This window comes from Acomys russatus, chromosome 6, assembly GCF_903995435.1.
Source record: "Acomys russatus chromosome 6, mAcoRus1.1, whole genome shotgun sequence".
NCBI lineage: Eukaryota > Metazoa > Chordata > Mammalia > Rodentia > Muridae > Acomys > Acomys russatus.
The window spans coordinates 57,376,378-57,400,737 of NC_067142.1; the positions used below are offsets into that span (position 1 = coordinate 57,376,378).

Below are 24,360 nucleotides of genomic sequence, written 5' to 3' on the forward strand. Positions count from 1 at the left end.
TCAAAACTAAAAATAAAGTGAGTTTGTTCTGAAAGTAAAGAAAATATAAGCATACCTTTAATCCCAGCAAAGCCAGAGGCAGGTGGGTCTCTTAGTTTGAGGCCAGCCTGGACTACAGAGTGAGTTCCAGGGCAGCCAAGGCTACACAAGAAACGCTGTCTCGAGAAAGAAAATGTAAGCAGAGAGTACTATGCAGGGAAATAAGAATCTAGATTTGTGCCTCTTTATTCATAATTCTTGAACAAATTAGCCATGCCTCTCATGTGCCTGGTGTTCAGTGGGACCCCTGGTAAAGTGCAGTCTGTTTCAGCTGGTCTGGGGTGGGGCATGGAGGAACACAATCAAATGATGCCAGTGTTCTGTGTGGCCAACAAGCACACTTGCGTAAGACTCACCATAGATCCGATTTCTATCAGAGACTTAAACTTTAGTGAAATGGTGAGCTGTAAGACATAGCCAGAAGATTATCACCTGAAGACATTAAGGGGAAAATCACTGGGGTGATTCTTAGCTGGGTTTACATGGGAAGAAGGGGGTGAACCCAAGAGCCAGGGGCCCAGTGGAGCACAAGTGGGTGCACACAGTAGCGAGACTCAGTGAGGCTTTCAGGAGTTTAGGGGGTTTTTTGTTTGCTTGTTTGGAGTCTTTTTTTTTTTTTTTTAATTATTGTATGTGTATGTGCATACCTGATGCCTATAGAAGTCAATGCTGACTCTCCTGGGACTGGAGTTATGGATGGTCACAACCCACCATGTGGGCACTGGAATCCAAACCTGTATTCCCTGCAAGGAAAGTGGAACTAGCTGCTGAGCCATCTCTTCAGCCCAGAGCTGAGCAGAATTTGAAGAGGCTAGATTAAAAGTATTGAGTCCAGGACAGCTAAGGCTACACAGAGAAACCCTGTCTCGAAAAACAAAACAAATAATAAATAATAAAAATTTGACAATTAAATACCACTACAGATGTCAAGCTGGATCTTGGTTTGTGTGAAGAATGTTTAGAGTGAGAGTTCTCATTGCAATCAATTTAAAAGAAGTTAACCAACATGGAGGGATGAGGTAGCAGAGGGGCTGAGAGACTGCGGTAACCTGAGGACAGGTGTCAGTGTTCCTTAGTTCCCTTGGCCGTGCAGCAGATCTGTTTGGGCATCCTTCTTGTGGCATCAAAGCCCTTGAACATAGTTGGAGAGAAAACCTAACCTCCCACGTCCACTTAGGAACCTGAATGTGCCCCCTTGAACCTCTTTCTTTCGTCACATGCTCTGACATGCATATAAGCCTTTCCCTGGATAGTTAGGATGATGTACCAGGACTCAGGCGTGACTTGTCTGCTTCCCCACAGTTAGAGTGCCTCTATTGTTTTGGTTTTGTTTTTGTTTTGTTGTTTTTGTTTTTCAAGACAGGGCTTTTCCGTGCTATCTTGGCTGTCCTGGACTTGCTTTGTAGACCAGGCTGGCCTTGAACTCACAGCGATCCGCCTGCCTCTGTCTCCCGAGAGCTGGGATTAAAGGGCGCCACCACGCCCGGCTTGTTTTTGTTTTTTTAATCTGAGTTTTTTCTTGTTACTGTTTTTTTTTTTTTTTAAGAGATTATATTATTATAGATGGTTTCGAGCCACCATGTGGTTGCTGGGAATTGAATTCAGGACCTTTTGAAGAATAGCCGGGGTGCTCTTAACCTCTGAGCCACCTTTCCAGCCCATTGCTGTTTTGTAATACATGTGTCTGAACCACATGCATGCAGTGCCTGCTGAAGCCAGAAGAGGGCATCAAGTCTTTTGGAAGTGGAGTTAGAGATTGTGAGCAGTCATGTAGGTGCTGGGAATTGAACCTGGATCCTCTGGAAGTGTCGTGAACTTAACTGCTGAGTCATTGCTCTAGCCCTGTGCCTCAGATCTTTCACTGAGTTCTGATAGTTGCCATACTTCATTCGTTCCCATACCCTCATGTCCTCCTTGTCCCTCAAATGAAGTTGTGAGGTTTTGCAGGAGCAAGGTTTGGAAGATGTGCCTAAGAGGCAGTACTCCTAGGATGGGCTGAAGTCAGCACAGCACACATTTTTGCCCCTGCTTTAACCATGTTTCTTCCTGCTGCTTTCAGGCTGGACTAAATCATCCCTATTTCTCTGGAGGGGAGGTTCTCTTCTGTTCTGTGTTCAGCTTTTCCTCTTACCACCTGCAACTTCTGACTAAACTAATGACATGCAGTGAGTGAGCTTTGACATCATGCAACTCTGTCTTGTGCAACCTTCCAACCTTGCTTGGTGCTCTGGGTTTGGTGGTGGTGGTGGTAGATTTTTTTGGTTTTTTTGTTTTGTTTTGTTTTGTTTTGTTTGTTTATGTGCCCTAGGCTTGAGACAGTTTTGGCTACCAAGCCAAGCATCAAGCTAGGATAAACAAAGGACTGCCATCTGCTCTGCCCCTGAGTGATAGAAGAATACCAACATGGCGTGTCTTTGCCCATTGCCAGGGGATGGTATTTTTCTTCTAAAGAAGTGGTAATGCAGGCTGGGCATGGTGGTGCACGCCTTTAATCCTAGCACTTGGAGGCAGAGGCAGGCACTGCCTACCAAGCAAGTCCAGGATATCCAGGGCTACACACAGAGAAACCCTGTCTCAAAAAACAAAAAACAAACAATAAGAAAGAGGAGGAGGAGGAGAAGAGATAATGTCTAAGAAAGTCTTGGTAAATCTCTTCGTTAAGGAAGTATCACCTGCTGGTTCAGCAAAAATATCTATGCAGTTCTTTAAACATAAATGTTTATGGAGTCCTAGCTCATTCAGGCCAACTGTGTGCAATGAAGGTGCTCGATAAATATTTGCACTTGTGGTTGGTTTCCCTGAAACCCAAATTGAACTTTCTAACTGTTCGGAGGATTGGGGCAAATTCCAGTAAGACCGTGTGGAAAGCAGCCAATGTGAAGATGTATACTTTGCTTTTGATAAGCCTCATCCCATCCACTTGATCACCCTTAGATGCTATTGTCACCCTAAGATTTTTTTTTTTTTTTTTTTTTTTTGACAATCTGGAGGAGCTAGATGTGCCCTTGCTTTTGTGCTGTGTGTTTTGCCAAAGCTCTATGGAAGGGAGTTACTCAGTAATCACAGGATGATCCAAGCGCCTGTTTGCTCCTTGCCAAGGTCTTACTGTGGGATCCAAAGATGACAACACCACAGCCCCATGATATGAGGCAACAGGCAAAGGCCAGATAAATTACCTGTTCACTGGAGTTACTACTCAGACAGGAGGCTGGTGAAGAAAGTCACAAAACTGAGAAGGCAAGTAAACAGGAAACCTCTCTTAGAGCAATGCATGCTTTCCAATCCTGTCTCCACTCAGAGTGGAGGGACATGGTACCACACAGAAGTAGAGAATCTTCCCCCAAATCTTTACCTGATACAAGGGATTTTGGAAGCCAGTAAGTAGCTAACAGTTCTTGCCACACACACCTGGCAACCTGAATTCCATTCCTGGAACCTCATAAAAAGCCAACTGCAGTGTCACACAGCTGAAATGCCAGTACTCCAATAGTGAGATGGGAAGCAGAGACAGAATTGGCCAGAAGTTCAAGGGCCAGCTAGCATGGAGCAAGCAGCACGGCAAAGACAGAAAAGTGAAGGGGAGAGTCAACTCTCTACAAATTGTTCTCTGACCATACACAGCTGCATTTTCTCTCTCTCTCTCTCTCTCTCTCTCTCTCTCTCTCTCTCTCTCTCTCTCTCTCTCACACACACACACACACACACACACACACACACACACACACACACACACACACACACTCTACAGTGCACGGGAATCAACTCTTAACAGAGCACCTTACAAAAAGTTTGCCTCCAGTTCCAGATAGGACTAGTTTCCAAAAAAAAATTTAGAATCCTTTTTTATATTTTATATAATTATTAAAATACTTCATGGAGTATGAGAAAGGGATACAGCCACAAATTAGTTTGCCTGGTAGTCTTTTTTTTCCCTTTTCTTGAGTCAATCTAAGATGAACCAAAAGAGATTTGGAGGCGGGTGGTGGCACACACCTTTAGTCCCAGCACTCACTCGAGAAGCAGAGGCAGGCGGATCTCTGTGAGTCCAAGGCCAGCCTTGTCTACAAAGTGAGTCCAGGACACAGAGAAACCCTGTCTCAAAAAAAAAAAAAAAAAAAAAAAGCAGGAAGGGAGGTAAGAAAACCAAGTGGACACCAGCCAGGGACAATGTGAACAATTCTTTAATAACACACAGAAGACCTGTGAAACAGGCATCTAGGGAGGGGCTTGACCCTTTTCTCCCATAACTTTGTGATGGGGCAAGCACTCAAACCAAGTAGACAGCAGCTGGTTTGTTGTTGTTGTTTTTTCCCATCTGTGAGTGGGGCACAGTCATATCCTGTGCAGATGAGGCAATATCTGGAAAGCAGCCAGCATAGATTCTGGTACATAGTATTTTGGGCACCTATCACCCTTGAATGTTTGGAATTTTATACAATCCAATAGCTAACAGCAAGATACTGGTTAAATTACAGACAACAGAACATTATTGGCTAATAGAAATTATTCTGCCGGACAGGCCCCTAAACGCCTCTCCTGAGCCAGCATACCTGGAAGTGGGCTTCCTCCACTCTTCCTTCCCACCAGCTCGGGGATCAGTCAGCCCCTCCTCTCGGTACTGCCACCTTCACCCTGCACCAGGACCCTCCCTCCAAGCTCCTGTGTGACACAGCACTGAGACCCTTGTTGTTCATTAAGTCAAGACCTTTTTGCATAAGTGACACTGACAGGTTAAAAGTTAGAGCTGGGCAGTGGTGGCACACACCTTTAATCCCAGCACTCAGGAGGCAGAGGCAGGCGGATCTTTCTGTGTTTGAGGCCAGCCTGGTCTACAAGGTGAGTCCAGGACAGTGAGGCTACACAGAGAAACCCTGTCTCAAAGAACAACAACAACAAAAAAGTTAGAAACTAAGCCAGGTATGATGGTATATACGTGCCATCCCAGCATGACAGGTGCATCATAAAGTCCGGCCTGGACTGAACCACATAGAAGATTCTGTCTTGAAAACAAATGAACATTATGCAGGCCAGCTTTATGTCAACCTGACACAAGCTACACAAAATTCAGATGATGCCCCTACTAGATTGTCCTGTGGGCAAGCCTCTGGCACATTTGCTTGACTGATGACTGATGTGAGAGAGGGCCCAGCTCACTGTGGGCAGTGGTCACCCCTTGGCTGGTGGTCCTGGGTGCTATAAGGTGGCAGGTTGAGCAAGCCAGTAAGCAGCACCCGCCCATGGCTTCTGCTTCAGTTTCCGCCTCTGGGTTCCTACTTTGAGTTCTCTCCCTGGATGGGGGCTGTGATTGGGATGTGTGAGGGGAAATAAAGCCTTTCCTCCTCAAGTTGCGTTTTTTTTTTTTTTTTTTTTTTTTTTTTTATCACAGCAATAGAAGCCTAACTAAGGCAAACATCAACAAAAATAGAACCTACACAGTAGTGGTGCCCACCTTTAATCCCAGCTGTTGGGAGGCAAGGGCAGGCAGATCTCTGAATTGGAGCCCAGCCTGGTCTACAAAGTGAATTCCAAGACAGCCAGGGCTACACAGAGAAACCATGTCTGGGGAGGAAAAAAAAAGAATAAAGGAAGGAAGGAAGAAAAGAAAAGAAAACCCAGTTGGTAGAGTGCTTCCCTGGCAGCAGGCAGGCCTGGCATAGATCCTCAGCACTGTCTAAACTGGGTGTAGCAGAGGCAGGAGGATCAGCACTGCAAGAGCCTTGGTTGTGCATTGAGGCCAACCTGAAATAGAGCAGACGCTGTCTCAGAAAAAAGGCGGGGCAGGTTTGTGTTTAAATGTGGTTGGGTCTGACACTCTTTTAGCCCTTCCTCCCCCATTATCCTTATGTTACTAAGGCACAGCACTCTAACACCCTTCCCACTTGGAAGCTCTAGAGACACGTCCCCCGTCCTCACCGCTGGTACTGGTGACTGAGCCCATGCCTATGCAAGCATATCAGGTTGGAGTCCGGGCAAGGAATGGCAGCTCAAAGAGCAAAAGTCCTATCATGGAGTTCCAGCCATTTGTTTCCCACAGCAATAGATGAAAGGGCCTGGTCCCTCATGGCTTTAGCAACAGCGTGTTGCTACTCTGAATAGCCTGACTACTCTAAACTCTTTTTCCTGTCTCTTTTGAAGACAGAGTGACCAAAAACTCACTGTGGTCTCCTCAGTGAGCCTCTCAACTCTCAAATCCTGCCTCAATTTCCTGAGTGTTCATGTTATAGGTGTACACTACCTCTTCTCTCTCTCTCTCTCTCTCTCTCTCTCTCTCTCTCTGTGTGTGTGTGTGTGTGTGTGTGTGTGTGTGAGAGTGAGAGACAGAGACAGAGAGAGACACAGACAGAGAGAGACAGAGAGAGAGACAGAGGCAGACAGAGACAAAGAGAGAAGAGAGAATGTGTGTTTTAGGCTGACAGAAATAACAGAGGAGATATAGGGCTGCAAAAGTACTGTTAAAAGTTGCTTAAACTGGGCATGATGGCGCACGCCTTTAATCCCAGCACTTGGGAGGCAGAGGCAGGCGGATCACTGTGAGTTCGAGGCCAGCTTGGTCTACAAAGGGAGTCCAGGACAGCCAAGGCTACACAGAGAAACCCTGTCTTGAAAAACCAAAAAAACAAAACAAAACAAACAAACAAACAAAAAAACGAAAGAAAGAAAGAAAATTTAAAAAAAAAAAAAAGAAAAGAAAAAAGAAAAGAGCTGGAAGGTTAGGAAGCCAGGTCAGTGGATAAAGCCTGTTGACCTGAATTTAATCCCCAGTGACCACATAAAGGTAGAGAGACTCAATTCCACAAAGTTGTCCTCTGACTTCCACACATGCTATTGTACATGTGTACCTGTAATCACACACATGTATCCTATACACACTAATGACAAACATTTGTAAATGTTTGCTTGCTTGCTTGGTGTGTGTGTGTGTTCTCACCAGCATGGCACAATGCATATGGAGGTCCCAGGACATTTATAGGAGTTAGTTCTCTTCTTCCACTATGTGAGTCTAAGGACCAAACTCAGGCCATTAAGCTGGCAGCAGGCGCCTTTACCCTCGGATCCATCTTGCTGGCTCTATAGCCATATTGTGTATGTGTATGTTGGCTTTGTACATGACTGCTCCCTGACCCTGAGGAGAGCCTCACCTGATTCCTAGTGCATGCCTGCAAGCACACACATACCCCTCTACTGGCTAAACAAGCTACTTTTAGTCGTCTTTCATGATCTCAGCTATCTTTACTCAAGGGTGATGGTGAACCTTTGAGTAACAAACTCTGGCATCTGTCCTTGAAGTATCTTGCTCAGTCAGGCAAGAACTCTGACAGGGCTTCAGTCCTGACGAGTTTCTGTCCAGAGAGTGAATTATTCCTTACAATTCCTCTTCTTCCAAACTCCTCTAGTCATGTAGAATATTGAACACAGTTACAGAAATCCTGGTGTTGCAAGTCTTGGCCATTTAGAAGAGGAAAACAGAAATAAATGGCCCTTTATGTCCATTTGTTTGAATTTACTTAATCTCCCCCTTAAACTACTAAAAATATTAGTATACACACAAACATAACTTGGCTTGTTTGCTCTTTAAGAAATATTTTGAAGCCGGGCGTGGTGGCGCACGCCTTTAATCCCAGCACTCGGGAGGCAGAGGCAGGCGGATCACTGTGAGTTCGAGGCCAGCCTGGTCTACAAAGTGAGTCCAGGATGGCCAAGGCTACACAGAGAAACCCTGCCTCGAAAAAACCAAAAAAAAAAAAAAAAAAAAAAAAAAAAAAAAGAAATATTTTGATGGGCTGGAGAGATGGCTCAATGGCTCCAGAGGTCCTGAGTTCAATTCCCAGCAACCAGATGGTAGATCACAACCATCCATAATGAGATCTGGTGCCCTCGTCTGGCCTACTGGCTCACATGCAGGCAGAACACTGTATAAATAATAAATAAATAAATCTAAAAAATAAAAAATATTTCGAGCTAGGAAACAGTGGCACAGGTCTTTAATCCCAGCATGCAGAAGGCAAAAGTAGGCGGATCTCTGAGTTTGAGGCCAGCCTGGTCTACAGAGTGAGTCCAGGACAGCTAGGGATTCACAGAGAAATCCTGTCTCAAACAAAACAAAACAAACAAAAACAAAAAACAGGGAAATATTTCTAGTCCTGCCGAGTTGCTGAGGAGTCACCATGGGCAAGGTCCATCCTCCCAACCTGAAGAAATGTATGGATAAGAAGTGATGTTGAGCAGCTGGGTGTAGTGGTTTACACCTTTATTCCTGGCACTTGGGAGGCAGAGGCAGATGGACCCCTGTGAGTTCGAGGCCAGCCTGGTCTACAAGTGACTCCAGCATAGCCAAAGCTACACAGAGAAACCCTGTCTTGAAGGGGAAAAAAAAAATGAAAGAAAGAAAGAAATGAATCTCGTGACTGGTGTGTGGAGAAGGCAACTGGTGGGCAACAGAGTAACTCTGGAATGGTGGTCATAGGAGGAAACAGCACGATCATGTTAGAGCCTTGGAAAGAGTACACAATGGCTGCTCAGCAGAGGAGCCCACATCCCTCCCCACAGGGCTTGACTGTGGTGGAGCATTGGGCCATATGTATTTTCATATGAAACTTTTTCTAAATAAATGTTTGTGATACTCAAAAAAGAAGAGAGAGAACGAGAAAGAAGCTGGGGCATAGTGGCACATGCTTTTGGGGGGGGGGGTTGAGACAGGGTTTCTCTGTGTTAGCCTTGACTATCCTGGCCTTCCTTTGTAGACCAGGCTGGCCTCGAACTCACAGTGATCCACCTGCCTCTGCCTCCTGAGTGCTGGGGTTAAAGACGTGTGCCATGCCTGGTCTACAAATCGAGCCCAGGACAGCCAGGGAGACGCTGTCTCAAAAAATCAAAATAACAAAGAAAAAAGAAAAAAAAGCTTTCACTTTCAGTAGTTGCTTTTCTTGCTCACGGTAGAGAAAAAAGTGTGGAAGCTCACACCTGTAATGCCAGAATTTGGAAGGTAGAGACAGGAGATCAGGAGTTGAAGGTCAACTTTAGCTACATAACAACTACTGTGGGGCCAGCCAACGGGAGGCGGGAGCCATAAAAGCAGCTGTTCCCAATTACAGCCCTCCACTCCTGCTGTCTCCTAACTACAGCTATCAGATTTTCTTTTTCTTAGAGAGCTCTCCTGAGTCAGGTTTGAATTTTCCATGATAGGAGAATGAAGGGCTGTGTGCAAGAAGAGGTGGGGGGGGGGGTGGCGGGGGAAGTGCGCACTTTCCCTGGGCCGGACTGAACTTTAGCTTTTCTACTAATTAAACAACACTGAGTTCTATACTTTGCTTAACCCTGGGAACTGGTCATCAGCCTTTGACCTCAGCCCTCCTCCTCTTCTGAGCAGCTCCCTCCCCGCGCCCGCCTGGCCTCTGGACCTCCCTCAGATTTAGAGGAAAGAACCACTTTTCAGACAGCACCATCTCCGCGGGGCCTTCTCTGCAGAAGTGCATCAGCCATGTATTCTGCTGGGACAGGAAGTGTGGCTGCCAGAAAGAGGTAAGCGGTGGGCTTTCCCTCTGCGGCCTCCTGCTGGGTTTTTTGACCTCTGGAGGGCTCACAAGGATGACCTCTGACACTTGAGAGGACCAGGCCTTCTCCCTGGTAGGTAGTCAAAGACCTTTTGGGAAGATGTCATTTCACCTAAACCACACTTTAGGTTCTAGCTCCAGAAGCAAGAGGGACCTCCTTGTGAAGACATGAGCAAGCGGAGGGCACTTTAAGTGAGCCACCATGTGGTTGCTGGGAACTGAACTCGGGACCTTTGGAAGAACAGCCAGTACGCTTAACCTGTGAGCCATCTCCCCAGCCCAAGCAGAGGGAACTTTAAGGCAGCCTCCTAGCTTGCTTTCTGCTCCTCTCCCTCTGTGACCTCAGATCTAAGTTCCAAAGCCCTGCTCCCCTTTCACAGAGCGGCTCCCTACGGAAAGCTACACCTTTTTCTTTCTTTCTTTCTTTCTTTTTTGTTTTGTTTTTCGAGACAGGGTTGCTCTGTGTAGTGTCCTGGACTCACTTTGTAGACCAGGCTGGCCTCAGACTCACCTGCCTCTGCCTCCCAAGTGCTGGGATTAAAGGCGTGCGCCACCACACCCGGCTGCCCACACTTTTCTTGATGGAGGTTGTTGAGGAAGCTGGCGGTGAGGAGGTACCCTGACCACTATGGGGTTCCTGGTTACACACAGCAGGGCTCAGGGTCCCATCCACTTGTCACTCACCTTTCCAAATGCCCTGAAGAACAAAATGGCAAACACGAGATAACGAAGATGGTTCTCTCTCTCTTCCCTCACCTGTCTCCCCTTGTCACCCTATCTTCCTCCATTCCCCTCAGACCTCCACTTGTCAACCTGTAGAACTGGTTTCAGAGCACAGGACCCGACCTCTCCCCCACATACCTTTACCTGCCCGCAGCCTCCAGTCAGCCCTTCTCCCTCAGCAGATTACCTCAGCAAGCCTTTTCTGCACTCCAAGCATGACTCTTTCTTTCAGAAGGGGACTGGAAAGACCCAGTGCCCAGATACGGGCTCCTTCTCTAGCTCAGGGAGGGACCCCAGGGCAACCAGAGTTGGTCATTACTTGGAGTGCCCAAATTCTCTTGGCAATCTCACTGCTTCATTTTTTTTTTTTCTTGAGGTATTATGTAACCCAGGCTGCCCTTATAGTCATGGTTCTTCTGCCTCAGCCTCCCAAATGTTGAGATTAAGAGTGTATGCCACATCTGGCTACTATTTTTTTTTTTTTTTTAAAGAAAGAGCTATTAAGCTAGACATGGTATTGCTTGCATACAATCCCAGCATTTGGGATCTGGAGGAAGGAAAATCAGAAGTTCAAGGTCATACTCAGCTACACAATGAGTAGCCTGGGCTACTGAGAGCCTATCTAGATGCCTAACCCCCTCAAAGAGAGATAATCTTTCCTTTTAGTGACCCCTGTTAGAGGCTATTAAAGCAATTCAGGGGGCAGGAAATAATGAGGGCAGAACTAAGGCAGGGACAGGAAAGGTCGGAAGGTATAGAGGTGGCATTAACTGAATCTGGGGTCAGACTGAACGAGGAAGGAAGAGGGAGGAATCCAGGTGACTTCTAGGTTTCTGGGCTGGTGTCACATCCACTGGGCTGAAGGACAGAAGAACAGATATGTGGGGGAGAATACCAGCTCAGCAGGTCACATCTCACTATGGAAGTAGCAGGCCTTCCTGATGGAACTGCTCGGCCAATAGTGAGTCTGGAGGTCTGAGTTCAGGCTGGAGCTACCGATCTGGAACTTTCAGCACTCAGCTGCTCCCTTGCAGCACTCAGCCTGTCTTAAGCCTCTTCTCTTCGCCAAATCCTTCCTGCCCTTTAAGACCTGGGTGGCTGCCTTTACTCTCTGACTCTCCGCTGGGCATGTGTGAATGGTCCATTCATTAAAGGAAACATTGCATTCTTCCTTATTCTAGCATGGAGACACACACACACACACACACACACACACACACACACACACACACACACACACACACACATATGCATACACAGACACGCCACCCCCCCACATCTCTAGTATATAACTGTCCAGGAAAGGAGAGCCCAGGACGGGTCTTAGGGTGGGCATGCATGCTTAGCTCAATGCCAAGGCCAGGATCCTATGCTTCCCAGGAATAAGACTGTGGTGGCCAGTGAGGATGGAGAGTCACAGTTCTGTCCCCTCGTAGGAAGGCGTGTCTCCTCTCTCTGCTACTCATTGGTGCCTGGGGATGTGTGATCTGTCATGGAAACCCTGTGGAGGACATCTGCGTAGCGAAGCCCCGGGACATCCCTGTGAACCCCATGTGTATTTACCGCTCCCCAGTGAAGAAGGCCACTGAGGAGGATGTCGCAGAGCAGAAGGTCCCAGAGGCCACCAACCGCCGGGTCTGGGAACTGTCCAAGGCCAATTCTCAGTTTGCCACTACTTTCTATCAGCACCTGGCAGACTCCAAGAATGACAACGACAACATTTTCCTGTCACCCTTGAGCATCTCCACGGCTTTTGCGATGGCTAAGCTGGGTGCCTGTAATGACACGCTCAAGCAGTTGATGGAGGTACAGTGTAAAGCTTTCTTCCTCTTCCCTTGCTGGGGAGCATCTCTTGGACTTCATGATTAAACCACACATCAGGGTGTGTAGGGGACTCACTGTGGGCTATGATTCTCTTTAAATCACTACTTTATGTGTGAAGGTTCTTCTTCTTTAAAAATTTTTATTTTTTATGTGCACTGGCGTTTTGCCTGCATGTGTATCTATTGGATCCCCTGGACCTGGATTTACAGACAGCTGTGAGCTGCCATGTGGGTGCTGGGAATTGAACCTGGGTCCTATGGAAAATCAGCTCTTAACTGCTGAGCTCTCTCTTCAACACCCCAGGCTTGCTTGCTCTTTCTTTTTCTTTCTTTCTTTCTTTTTTTTTTAAATAACCCTGATTTTTGAGACAGGTTTTTACTATGTTAGCCCAGGATGACTACATGTAGCTCTGGCTGGCCTTGAACTTATGACAATCATCTGGCCTCAGCCTCATGAATAGAAGAATTATAAGTATTAGCTACCAGGATGATGATGATGATGATTATATTGTTATTATTTCTTTTTGGTTTTCCAAGACAGGGTTTCTCTGTGTAGCCCTGGCTGTCCTGGACTTCTTTGTAGACCAGGCTGGCCTCGAACTCATAGCAATCCGCCTGCCTCTGCCTCCTGAGTGCTGGGGTTAAAGGTGTGTGCCACCACTCCTGGCTGGCTAATTATTTATTTATATTTAAAAATTTTTTTGCTAATTATTTTTTAACTAAGCAAGGAGTTATTACCTGAATATGTTCTTTATAAATGTTTCTTTTTTTGTTTGTTTGTTTTCCGAGACAGGGTCTCTCTGTATAGGCCTGGCTGTCTTGGACTTCTTTGTAGACCAGACTGGCCTCGAACTCACAGCGATCCGCCTGCCTCTGCCTCCTGAGTGCTGGGATTAAAGGTGTGTGGCACCACGCCCGGCTCTATAAATGTTTCTTATTCTCTCCCATTCAAGAACTATTTTACTTATTATTTGAGGGGGAGCACACATGTGCTATGGCATGTGTGTGGAGGTCAGAGGACAACTTTCAGGAGTCAGCTCTCTCCTACCTTGTTGAGGGAGGGTCTTTCATTTCTGCCACACTGCATAGGCCAGGCTAGCTGCCCTGCAACCTTCCAGGTCATTTTCCTGCCTCTACTTCCCATAGTGCCATAGGAGTATTGGAATTACAGATGCAAGCCACTGCATGTGGCTTTTTGTGGGCTCCAAAGATCAAATGTAGGCTGTCAAGCTTGATAAACCAATGCTTTTACCTGCTGACTCATCTTGCCAGGCTGTATCTATACTATCTGTAAGTAGGAGAGGGTGTCGTGACTTCTCTTTTTAGTCATATTCTCTTCTCTCTGTCTCTGTCTGTCTGTCTGTCTGTCTGTCTTTCTCTCATTCCTGAGATAATGTATCACAGTGTCTCACTCATGTTGTCTTTGAACTTGTGGCCCTCCTGCCTCTACTTCCCCAGTGCTGGGATTAGAGGTGTGCACTGCTATGTCCAGTTATTTGTCTACCCATTCATTTGATCATTTATATGTATTGCATATCTAGAACTACCTCTCTGCTGGGCCCTGTGCTAGCACTTCCGCCCCCCGTAGGGAAAGACAATTTGCCATTTGGTGAGCTCAAGCAGGTTGGCTCTTGGGGTAGATTCTACAGACCTGGATCCTATGAAGCTGAGAAGCTTTGGACGGCACTGATAATTTCAGATTGACGATTTCCCCACCCCTTTTGGGAGGGCAAGGGAGAGGGGACATGAAGCTGGGCCAAGATAACAAGAAATGCCATAAATGAAGTGGTCTCTGGGATCTCGGTAAGGCACCCATGCAAACACTAGATCCCTACTCCGCCCTTGGCTTGAGCGTCCAGCTGGCATCCTTAAGGTTGGACCTCGCTCTGGAGACAAAGATAAATGACAGGGAGTCAGAAGATCCTCCAGCACGCCATGTGGTGTCCTGGAAACCCGAGACATGGAAGTCTGCAAGTTAGGAAGGGTTTCCTTTACTCAAACAGCCAGTTTCCACTGCACTTCACTCCTGTGTCCAGACTCAGGCCTGAGGCTATCTACGCCACTACCCCACAGAAGGCTGAGAGGCTCTGTACTCACCTCCTGCTGTCCCAAGCACAGTGTACAAGAAACCGTCCTTGCCCTATTGTGTGTTCCTTATGCTCTTGTGAATGACAGCTCGCAGCATATTAGTAACTCCTGCCACAAATGCTGCCTCCTGGGGCATGCATGGTCACTGGCATCAGTCTCAAGCAATTCCTTATACTCCGTCTTCATTCCCAAATGTGAGCTTAACTATGACCCTTCTTATCAAAAGAAACAAGAGCTGGAGGGAGACCTGGGCTCAGGGGTAGAGCACCTGACTGGGAATGTGCCAGGCTCATAGTTGAATTTTTGTCAGTGCAAAATAAAGCTGGGCCGGGCGATGTGGCGCATGGCTTTAATCCCAGCACTTGGGAGGCAGAAGCAGGCAGATTGCTGTGAGTTCAAGGCTAGCCTGGTCTACATAGTATAGGACAGCTAAGGTTAATACAGAGAGGCCCTGTCTCGAAAAACCAAACAACCAAACAAGCAAAATAAAGCCGGAAAGAAAAGCCCATTAAAGATAGAACAGCGCTGCTAATCCCAACATGGCGTCAGGGAGAGGGTCTCAGTTAATAAAGTTCTGTGCCTCACATACATGAGTCCCAAGTTTGAACTCTGGGACCCCTGTACAGAAAGCTGGGCACAGTGTGCATGCTTGTTAATTGAAGCACTGGGGAGGTAGACGGCGGATCCCCTATCAGTCAATTCCACCAGGGAGGTAGACCGGCAGATCCCTGTAATCAGGCCGCTCCTCCATGGAGAGACCCTGTCTCACGGAGGGGGAAAGGTGGATCTGGGGAGGCGGCTCAGAGGTTAAATGCGCGTGCCTCTCTTCCACAGGGCTTAAGTTACGTTTCTAGCACCCACACAGCGGCCCATAACCTCCTGTATCTCTAGCTACATAAGATGCGATGCCTTCTTTGGTCACTTTAGGCACCCACATACACGAGGCATACATTCGCCATCCCCCAAATAAATAAGTTTTAAAATAAGGAAGGGAAGAAGGTATATGGTTCCTGAGTAACACTTAAGGTTGTCCTCTGACTTCTACATGCGTGTGTGTACATACCCATGTGCACACGGCACATACACAAGCACAGAGTGCATATCACAACAAAATCGAGAACACTTAAAGAATAAATAAAACCCAAAATGTCTTTTCCCACCCGAGGACAGATCATAGAAAGATGAGGGCAGCAGACACAGCATTTTGTGCTGGTGATTTCGAAGGTGGGTGGTTGGGTCTGTGACGGCTTCTGCAGCCCTGGCTGCCGTGGGTAACTTTTAAGTCCTTTTTCACCCTGAGACTCTGGTTCTGGGTTCCTTGCTGACACACTCTTTTCCTTTCTCGGTCCTTCTACAAGCAGTATCCCAGAGCCCTCAAGAAGTGCTGACCAAAAAAGATGCTGTGAAAACACTTGTTACAGTGACATACACTAGCTTGGTGTCCAGAGCCACCAAGACGACTTCTCCCATCAGTCAGAAAGTGCCCTGCACTGGTCTACAGTCCCTAAAAGAGCAGGTGGCGTGCCTGCCTCCTGGTCTTTTCTCCTTATGCTGCCTGTCCCTTCTTCTTTTTCTTGCATGTTCATTTCAAAAACACGAGCTGAGTGTTTATGCTGTACCAGGCACTGCTGGAGGGAACTAGCAGCTAAGTTGGCTTTGGTCTAGCATTGGACCTCGTACCCATGGTAACCGGACTGCCCAGGCACACCCACCACTGCTTTCTTTTGTCATCTATAGGTTTTTAAATTTGATACCATCTCCGAGAAAACATCGGACCAGATCCACTTCTTTTTTGCCAAGCTGAACTGCCGACTCTACCGAAAAGCCAACAAGTCTTCCCACTTGGTATCAGCCAACCGGCTCTTTGGAGACAAATCCCTCACCTTCAACCAGACTTATCAGGACATCAGTGAGGTTGTCTATGGAGCCAAGCTCCAGCCCCTGGACTTCAAGGTGAGTTGCAGACGTCAGGGTCTTCTCCACTCAAATGGAGAAAGGAGAGGGACAGGATCCAAACCAACAGGGCTTTGGTTGCCCACGGCTGGTGGAGGCTAAGGGCATATCAGCGCCCGGGGAACACAGACCCTTCCTTAGGGCCTCGGAGAGCAGCAGTGCTCAAGCCTTCGGTTCTAGGGGCTGCTCTGTAGAAGCAGTATAAGGAATGACCTTTCCATTTCGTCTACCAAGTTTAAATGTCTTGCGGTCAAGTGAAGCCGCGGCATGATGTGTGTTCCATGCTCCCCTGGAGACTCGCGAAGCGCACAAGCCTACTGAGCGTTCTGGGGAGGGACGACAGCCAAAGCACAACAACAGAACAAACCTTGATTTCTGATGTCTATAATGGTGAAGAGACACCATGACCGAGACAACTCTTGTAAAAGAAAGCATTTGATTGGGGCTTGCTTACGGTTTCGGAGGGTTAGTCTGTTTCCATGATGCCTGGAAGCATGGCAGCAGGCAGGCGTGGGGCTGAGGGCCTACACCTGACCAATAGGCAGGCGTGGGGCTGAGGGCCTACACCTGACCAATAGGCAGGCGTGGGGCTGAGGGCCTACACCTGGTCAATAGGCAGGCGTGGGGCTGAGGGCCTACACCTGACCAATAGGCAGGCGTGGGGCTGAGGGCCTACACCTGGTCAATAGGCAGGCGTGGGGCTGAGGGCCTACACCTGACCAATAGGCAGGCGTGGGGCTGAGGGCCTACACCTGACCAATAGGCAGGCGTGGGGCTGAGGGCCTACACCTGGTCAATAGGCAGCAGGCAGGCATGGGGCCGAGGGCCTGCACCTGGTCAATAGGCAGGCAGAAAGGAGGGAGGGAGGGAGAAAGACACAGAGACAGAGGTTGGCTTGGGCTTTGACTACAGGGCACTCGCTCCTCCCATCCTCTTAAGCTGCCATCACTCATTCCCTCCCATAGACTGTGTTTGGAAATTAAGCTTCTGTGAGTTTAGGTTTCCGAGAATCAGAGCCTTCCAGACTGCATTCTCCTTCCATCGTTCCCGGTCCTTTGTCTCCTCTTTTTTTCTCTCTCCTTATAACATTTATTAATGGGCTGGGCTCTGAGTGTGATCTCAGGCATTGCAAAAGATTAACTATGTTTTTAAAAAAAAGTCAGTGACAGTGTCTAAGATGAGTGAGGTTTCCTCAGTGTGGATTCAGATGATGGCTTCTTAGTCAAACACTGGTAGAGAGCAGAGAGATTCTGAGCAAGGTAGATCCTGCATGGGGAAATTGAGATTCAAAGCTGACTGAGAGGAACAGGTGAGTAGGCTTATTTCCTGTTTTCCATAGGAAAATCCAGAGCCATCCAGAGTGACTATCAACAACTGGGTAGCTAACAAGACCGAAGGCCGCATCAAAGACGTCGTACCCCGAGGAGCCATCGATGATCTCACTGCCCTGGTGCTGGTTAACACCATCTATTTCAAGGTACTCCCACTGGTCCTGCGGAAACCCCAGGGACGTCCTCTCACTGTTAATCTAAGAGGCACGTGTAGTCAGATCCCTCCTGAACTGGTCCGTGCAGGGCCTAGGCAACCATATAACTTTCCTAAGAGCCCAGAGGCCCAGAGGCTTTAGTAATGTCCCCAGTATGTGAGTTCAGTCTGTGAACTGAGCTCACAGAGAGCCACCTGTCCCGGCCTCCTCCCAAGTGCTGGCATCTCTAAGCCTATGAGTTCCTCTGAGTCACTGGGGACTTTCCTATGGCTTGATTCCAGCATCTATGGTAAAGAGGACCCACCTACTTTATAGGATTCCCAAAGGGGCAGAGTAGGTGTTTGTACATCTTTAGAGCACACTGTTAACGTTCTAAAGTCCCTGGCTCTTTGCCGTGCTTAAGTTTCGGGTGAGAAACCATTCTCAGAAGCACTGAAGGACTTAACCTAAGAGCACAGAGTGAGAAGATGATGAGGAGTGGTGCAGGCAGCTGGCCAGGAGGGTTCTCTGCCTGGCAGGACTTGCTGTCTGAGTCTGGCCTGTGACTCATGAGAGCCAGGCCACAGAGTCTTTGAGGCTGGCTCTTGGAAAGACGCTGGCAGACAGCAGACCACACAGACAGAAGGAACTTGAAAAAAAAAAACAAAACTGTAGCTTATTCTTGGCTTTACATATTCCTGATTAAAAAAAACAAAACAGTACCAGGATGGCAAGACGGCTCAGCTGGTGAAGGTGCTTGTCACCATACCTGGTAACCGGAGTTGCATTATGGGAACTGACATGGTGGGAAGAAAGAACAGGTTTCTTCTTGTTGGTAAAGTGTCCTTTGACAGCCACACACTCAGTGGCACACCCCTCCTCTCAAACGTAAAAAAAAAAAAAAAAAAAGGTAATATTTCTGGAAATCTGAAAAAGAAAAACAACAGAATGGATCACACAGAAATTAGCCTTTTAACATATTTAGTTTTTTTTCTAGTAACTATTTATATGTTGATGCAACAGATAATAGGATTGTGTCCCATATCAGTAAACACTCTGCTAGGATAACTTTCTTCTTGCTTTACGATTCTCCCACCTAACATCTTTCAGGGCCTGTGGAAGTTAAAGTTCAGCCCTGAGAACACAAGAGAGGAAAAGTTCTACAAGACCGATGGGCAGTCATGCCCAGTGTCTATGATGTACCAGGAAGGCAAATTCAAATTCCGGCGCGTGGCAGAAGGCACCCAGGTGCTGGAGCTGCCCTTCAAGGGCGATGACATCACCATGGTACTCGTCCTGCCCAAGCCTGAGAAGAACCTGGCGAAGGTGGAGCAGGAACTCACCCCAGAGCTGCTGCAGGAGTGGCTCGACGCGCTGTCGGAGACGATGCTGGTCGTTCACATGCCTCGCTTCCGCCTGGAGGATAGCTTCAGCCTGAAGGAGCGGCTGCAAGACATGGGCCTTGTTGATCTGTTCAGTCCGGAGAAGTCCCGACTCCCAGGTGGGTATGGGAGAGAACCGCCTCCTCTACTCCAAGGGGGTTTGACCCAAAGTGGGAGAACTGAGGAAAGCACAAAAAAAGAGTGCCGAGTCAGGACACCTGGATTCGGATCCTGGTTCTGGGCTAAGCTGTGGCGGTCCCTTGCCCCTCCTAGGCCCCCTGTGAAAGGGGGTGTTTGTTCTGGTTTTTAGGAGTCCAGTCAGTACGGTCACCCCACGAGTCTGTATTTAATAGAGAAGATGAAGCCAGGTGGGGACGAAATTGAAAAAGCATTGGAATTGAGGAGACAGATATTAAAACAAGGCATGCTGGGACAGAGGTGAGGCAGAAGATGAAAGTGTTCCAGGTCTTCCTGGGCTATGTAACAAGCCTTTTTCCCAAAAGTAAATAAAGTAGGGGCTAGAGAGATGGCTTAGCAGTTATTATTATTGCAGAAGACCCAGGATCAGTTTCTAGCATCCAGTGTAGACAGTTCACAACTTCCTGTTACTCCAGCTCCAGGGGATCTGACTCTGTAGGTGTTGATACTTATGTGTACACACACACACACACACACACAGAGAGAGAGAGAGGGAGGGAGGGAGAGAGAGAGAGAGAGAGAGAGAGAGAGAGAGAGAGAGAGAGAGAGAGAGAGAGAGAGAGAGAGGAGACTTAAATAAATTTTGAATACCATAAAAATGAAATGTGATAGAAATTAAAATTAAAAAATGAGGGCAGGAGAGATGGCTCAGAGGTTAAGAGCACTGGCTGTTTTCCCAAAGGTCCTCAGTTCAATTCCCAACATGGTGGCTCATAACCATCTATAATGAGACCTAGTGTCCTCTTCTGGCCTGCTAGCTCACATGCAGGCTGAATACTGTATAATAATTAAATAAACCAAATCTTAAAAAAAAAAAAAAAAAATGAACCTTAGCCAGGTGGTGGTGATGGTGGCAGCACATACCTTTAATCCCAGCACTCAGGAGAGGCAGGTGGATCTCTATGAGTTTGAGGTCAGCCTGGTCTACAGAGGAGTTCCAAGACAGTCAGGGCTATACAGAAAAACCCTACCCCCGAAGACCAAAATAAATAATAAAATTTCAAAACAAACCTTAAAATGCCCCTCCATTTTCCTTTTTTGGTTGAGACAGGGTCTTATGGAGCTAAGGTTAGCCAGGAACCCACTGTATAGCTAAGAGTGGCTTGGATCGTGCTGTCTCTACTCCAAGTGCTGGGATTATAGGTGTGCACCACCATACCTGGTAATATCTTTTACATATTCATTCCCTTATTTATGTGCTGTTATGTATGGTCTCTCTCTCTCTCTCTCTCTCTCTCTCTCTCTCTCTCTCTCTCTCTCTCTGTGTGTGTGTGTATGTCTGTGTATAAGTCAAGGGACAACTTTTGGGGCGTTCAAAGGCATGTAGATCCCAGGGATTAAATTTAGGTGGTCAGGGTCGGTGGCGAGCTCTTACCTGATGAGCAATCTCGTTGGCCTGCATGCCTAGAGCTGCATGTGGTGGCACACAACTGGGGTCTCAGCACTCAGGGTTGAAGCAGGGTGACAGGTGAAGGCTAGCCCAGGCCACATAAAGAGTTTCTGTCTAAAATAGACGTAAATCAGGCAAGTGATTTATCTTTATTGGGCTATCTTTAGCTTTGAAAGCCAAACCTCTTACAAGACTTCAAAGACATATTTTTACTAGACCTAGTGAAGTGTTTCTTTAAGAACAGGGTCCCACTCAGGAGGCAGAGGCAGTCGGATTGCTGTGAGTTCAAGGCCAGCCTGGTCTACAAAGCGAGGGCAGGACAGCCAAGGCTACACAGAGAGACCTAGTCTCAAAACAAAACAAAACAAGAACAGGGTCCCATCTTTCCACCTTCCCCAAAAAAGTGACATGAGAATAAATTCACAAGACCCAGGCCTCACTGTTTTTAAGAGGTAACTGTTGAAGAGGTGGGGTTACTCTCAGGGGATGTTCAGCACTCTGTTTCTCTAGTCACAGTGTCCCCTTCCCTGTTCTTACTTCCAGGGATTGTTTCGGAAGGCAGGGATGACCTCTACGTCTCAGACGCATTCCACAAAGCATTTCTTGAGGTGAGTCCACCTCCCTCCAGCCATTGTCTTTTCTTGATCCGTGTTGATGTCCTGCTGCCACCCTTACGGTGTGCACAGCGGGACAGGATGGTGGGTGAGGCATGTCTGCAGGGTTCCTTTAATCATATATGTGCACATGCATGTCTGCAGGGTTCCTTTAATCATGTATGTGAACATGGAGAAGCTGGTGCTCTCCTTCCCCACAGGGTCTGCCTCAGTACGGCACTTCAAGGAAACCCTCAAGTGCCAGCTGTCTGACCTTCCCTCCTGCTAGAGGCATATTTAGAGGGTAGCCCAAGGAAGAGGAGCCAGCAAAGGCCACTGGGAGGGAGTTCTGAGAAATTTCAGGAATATAGAAAGCATGGAGTAAGGCTGAAAATTAATCTGGACAGAGTGGGGCAGAGGCATGGGCCTAAGTGGGCAAAGAGCAACTGGGCATAAGAAAAGGGGGCATGTCAGGAAAACGCAGTTAGGTCAGCACATGATGATCTTGAGAGATTAACTACACACTATGGGACTGACAAGTCCCAGTGAGGACATTAGTGGAGTATTGCTTAGCCTGACTCCCCCCAGCTGAGGTGAGCGTAGATCAGTGTGGTAGAGGAATTCATGACAGCTTGTAAACGTTCTGAAGTGTGATCTCTGGGTGGTGAGCTTTACCCCTGGAGCCTGAGAATCTGTTTCTTTCTACAGAGTCTCAGGAGATTTCTTTACATACAATTGGGTTTGAAGCCCAGTGGGCATAGACTGTTGCTCAGGGAAGTTAAGACAGGGTAGGAGGAGATGGGCCAATGTTAGACAATGTTGACAAAACTAGCGTTTACAAAGGAAGGCTGCAGTGTCCAGAGTGTGGTACCAGAGAGCTAATTCTAGGAAAGCAGGATGAAGGGACAGGAGGTTGGCACCCACTGGCTCTCACCTGCACACCACCTGGCATTTAGTCCTAGAATGAGCATGGAATAGATGTGAGACACCAAAGGAAAGGGAAAAAAAAAATTAAAAACATTAACCAGCCCTCAAAGTACAGAGATTACAAGTACTTTGTCAGTAGTCAGGGACAGGAGGCAAAGGCAGGATTGCCACAAGTTCCCGGCCAGCCTGGTCTATATAAAAAGCAAAAGGCCAGCAAGGGGTACATAGAGAGACTACATGGGGGCGGGGGCGGGGAAAAGGAACCAGGAATAGGTGAATGACATGGAGGAACTTAAATGACAGACTAGCCTTGGCTGCTGAAATGCACAGCGTATCCCAGAGATGTCAGTAATACAGTCCTGTCACCAATGGCCAGACGGTCTCTGAAGGCATCCCTCCGTTTCCCCAGGTCATTACTCCGAGAAACACCTCACTCAACCAGAGGACTGACTTTTCATAAGTCACAGGTTCTCAGTGGCTGTTTGGGGTAGTGATAGTTGGGATTTCTTTGTGCTTCAAGAATGAATCTATTTCAATTACAGATCTCTAATCTCAGAGTCTGAATTTCTCTTAGCAATTGATTCAAAAACAATGCTCTGGGGCCTGGAGAGATGGCTCAGAGGTAAGAGCAGTGACTGTTCTTCCAGAGGTCCAGAGTTCAATTCCCAGCAACCACATGGTGGCTCACAACCATCTATAATATGACCTGATGCTCTCTTCTGGCCTGCAGGTGTACATGCAGATAGACCATTGTATACATAATAATAAATACATCTTTAAAAAAACAAAAAAAAAAAAACCAAAACAATGCTCTGTGATAGTGTCCAACCATGCTGGCAGAACGTGAGTTCTAGTTCAGGGGTCACACTTGTGGAACTCTTGTAAGGATTTGGATGAGCCCCTATATTACATTCACTGGATGTGAGAATGAGCAGGTCTCTGGAGGGAACCATTTGTGTCCAAGTGTGTTAGCTACTGGAAAACAGCGGGATGAGGAGCTGGGTCTGTGTGTGGCTTCTGGGCCTCTGATGGACCACAGCTAATGGCTGTTTCTTCTGTGGCCTGCAGGTAAATGAGGAAGGCAGTGAAGCAGCAGCGAGTACCTCTGTCATGATTGCTGGCCGTTCACTGAACCCCAACAGGGTGACCTTCAAGGCCAACAGGCCCTTCCTGGTTTTTATAAGGGAAGTTGCGCTGAACACTATCATATTCATGGGGAGAGTGGCTAATCCTTGTGTGAACTAAAATATTCTTAATCTTTGCACCTTTTCCTATTTTGGTGTTTGTGAACAGAAATAAAAATAAATACGACTGCCACCTGACAGGAATGGACGTTTCCATTTGAAATGGGGGCATTTGGTAAAGTGACATTTTCAGGTCTTCACTACCCAGTAACCGATCTCGGTAAATACAGGGGAAGAGGCCAGCCACGGTAGCACATACAGGAGAAGAGGCCAGCCACGGTAGCACATACAGGGGAAGAGGCCAGCCACGGTAGCACATACAAGAGAAGAGGCCAGCCACGGTAGCACATACAGGGGAAGAGGCCAGCCACGGTAGCACATACAAGAGAAGAGGCCAGCCACGGTGGCACATACAAGAGAAGAGGCCAGCCACGGTAGCACATACAAAGGAAGAGGCCAGCCACGGTAGCACATACAAGAGAAGAGGCCAGCCACGGTAGCACATACAGGGGAGGAGGCCAGCCACGGTAGCACATACAGGGGAAGAGGCCAGCCACGGTAGCACATACAGGGGAGGAGGCCAGCCACGGTAGCACATACAGGGGAGGAGGCCAGCCACGGTAGCACATATAGGGAAGAGGCCAGCCACGGTAGCACATACAAGAGAAGAGGCCAGCCACGGTAGCACATACAAGAGAAGAGGCCAGCCACGGTGGCACATACAGGGGAAGAGGCCAGCCACGGTAGCACATACAGGGGGAGAGGCCAGCCACGGTAGCACATACAGGGGGAGAGGCCAGCCATGGTAGCACATACAGGGGAAGAGGCCAGCCACGGTAGCACATATAGGGAAGAGGCCAGCCATGGTAGCACATACAGGGGAAGAGGCCAGCCACGGTAGCACATATAGGGAAGAAGCCAGCCACGGTAGCACATACAGGGGAGAAGGCCAGCCATGGTAGCACATATAGGGAGGAGGCCAGCCATGGTAGCACATACAAGAGAAGAGGCCAGCCACGGTAGCACATACAAGAGAAGAGGCCA

General features: G+C 47.7%; 1 protein-coding gene and 1 non-coding gene across 2 annotated transcripts; one reads left to right on the forward strand and one right to left on the reverse strand.

The window, feature by feature from the left end:
* The first annotated feature begins 252 nt into the window (after positions 1–252).
* Positions 253–23,472, forward strand: Serpinc1 (serpin family C member 1). Its single transcript, XM_051148333.1, has 8 exons — positions 253–438; positions 2,099–2,204; positions 11,734–12,119; positions 15,962–16,177; positions 17,517–17,654; positions 18,753–19,143; positions 21,156–21,220; positions 23,201–23,472. The coding sequence occupies exons 1-8, from the start codon at positions 253–255 to the stop codon at positions 23,375–23,377; spliced, it is 1,665 nt and encodes a 554-aa protein (XP_051004290.1). The 3' UTR covers positions 23,378–23,472.
* On the reverse strand, positions 2,335–2,472 carry LOC127191215 (small nucleolar RNA SNORA48). The gene has a single exon (XR_007830839.1). It is a non-coding gene; the product is annotated as a small nucleolar RNA SNORA48 (small nucleolar RNA).
* Positions 23,473–24,360: the final 888 nt, after the last annotated feature.

Coding starts and splice junctions, on each gene's coding strand:
- Serpinc1 (XM_051148333.1), top strand. CDS start 253: ATGCCTCTCATGTGCCTGGTGTTCAGTGGGACCCCTGGTAAAGTGCAG. Junction 439..2,098: donor ACTTAAACTTTAGTGAAATG/GTGAGCTGTAAG, acceptor TGCTGCTTTCAG/GCTGGACTAAATCATCCCTA. Junction 12,120..15,961: donor CGCTCAAGCAGTTGATGGAG/GTACAGTGTAAA, acceptor TGTCATCTATAG/GTTTTTAAATTTGATACCAT.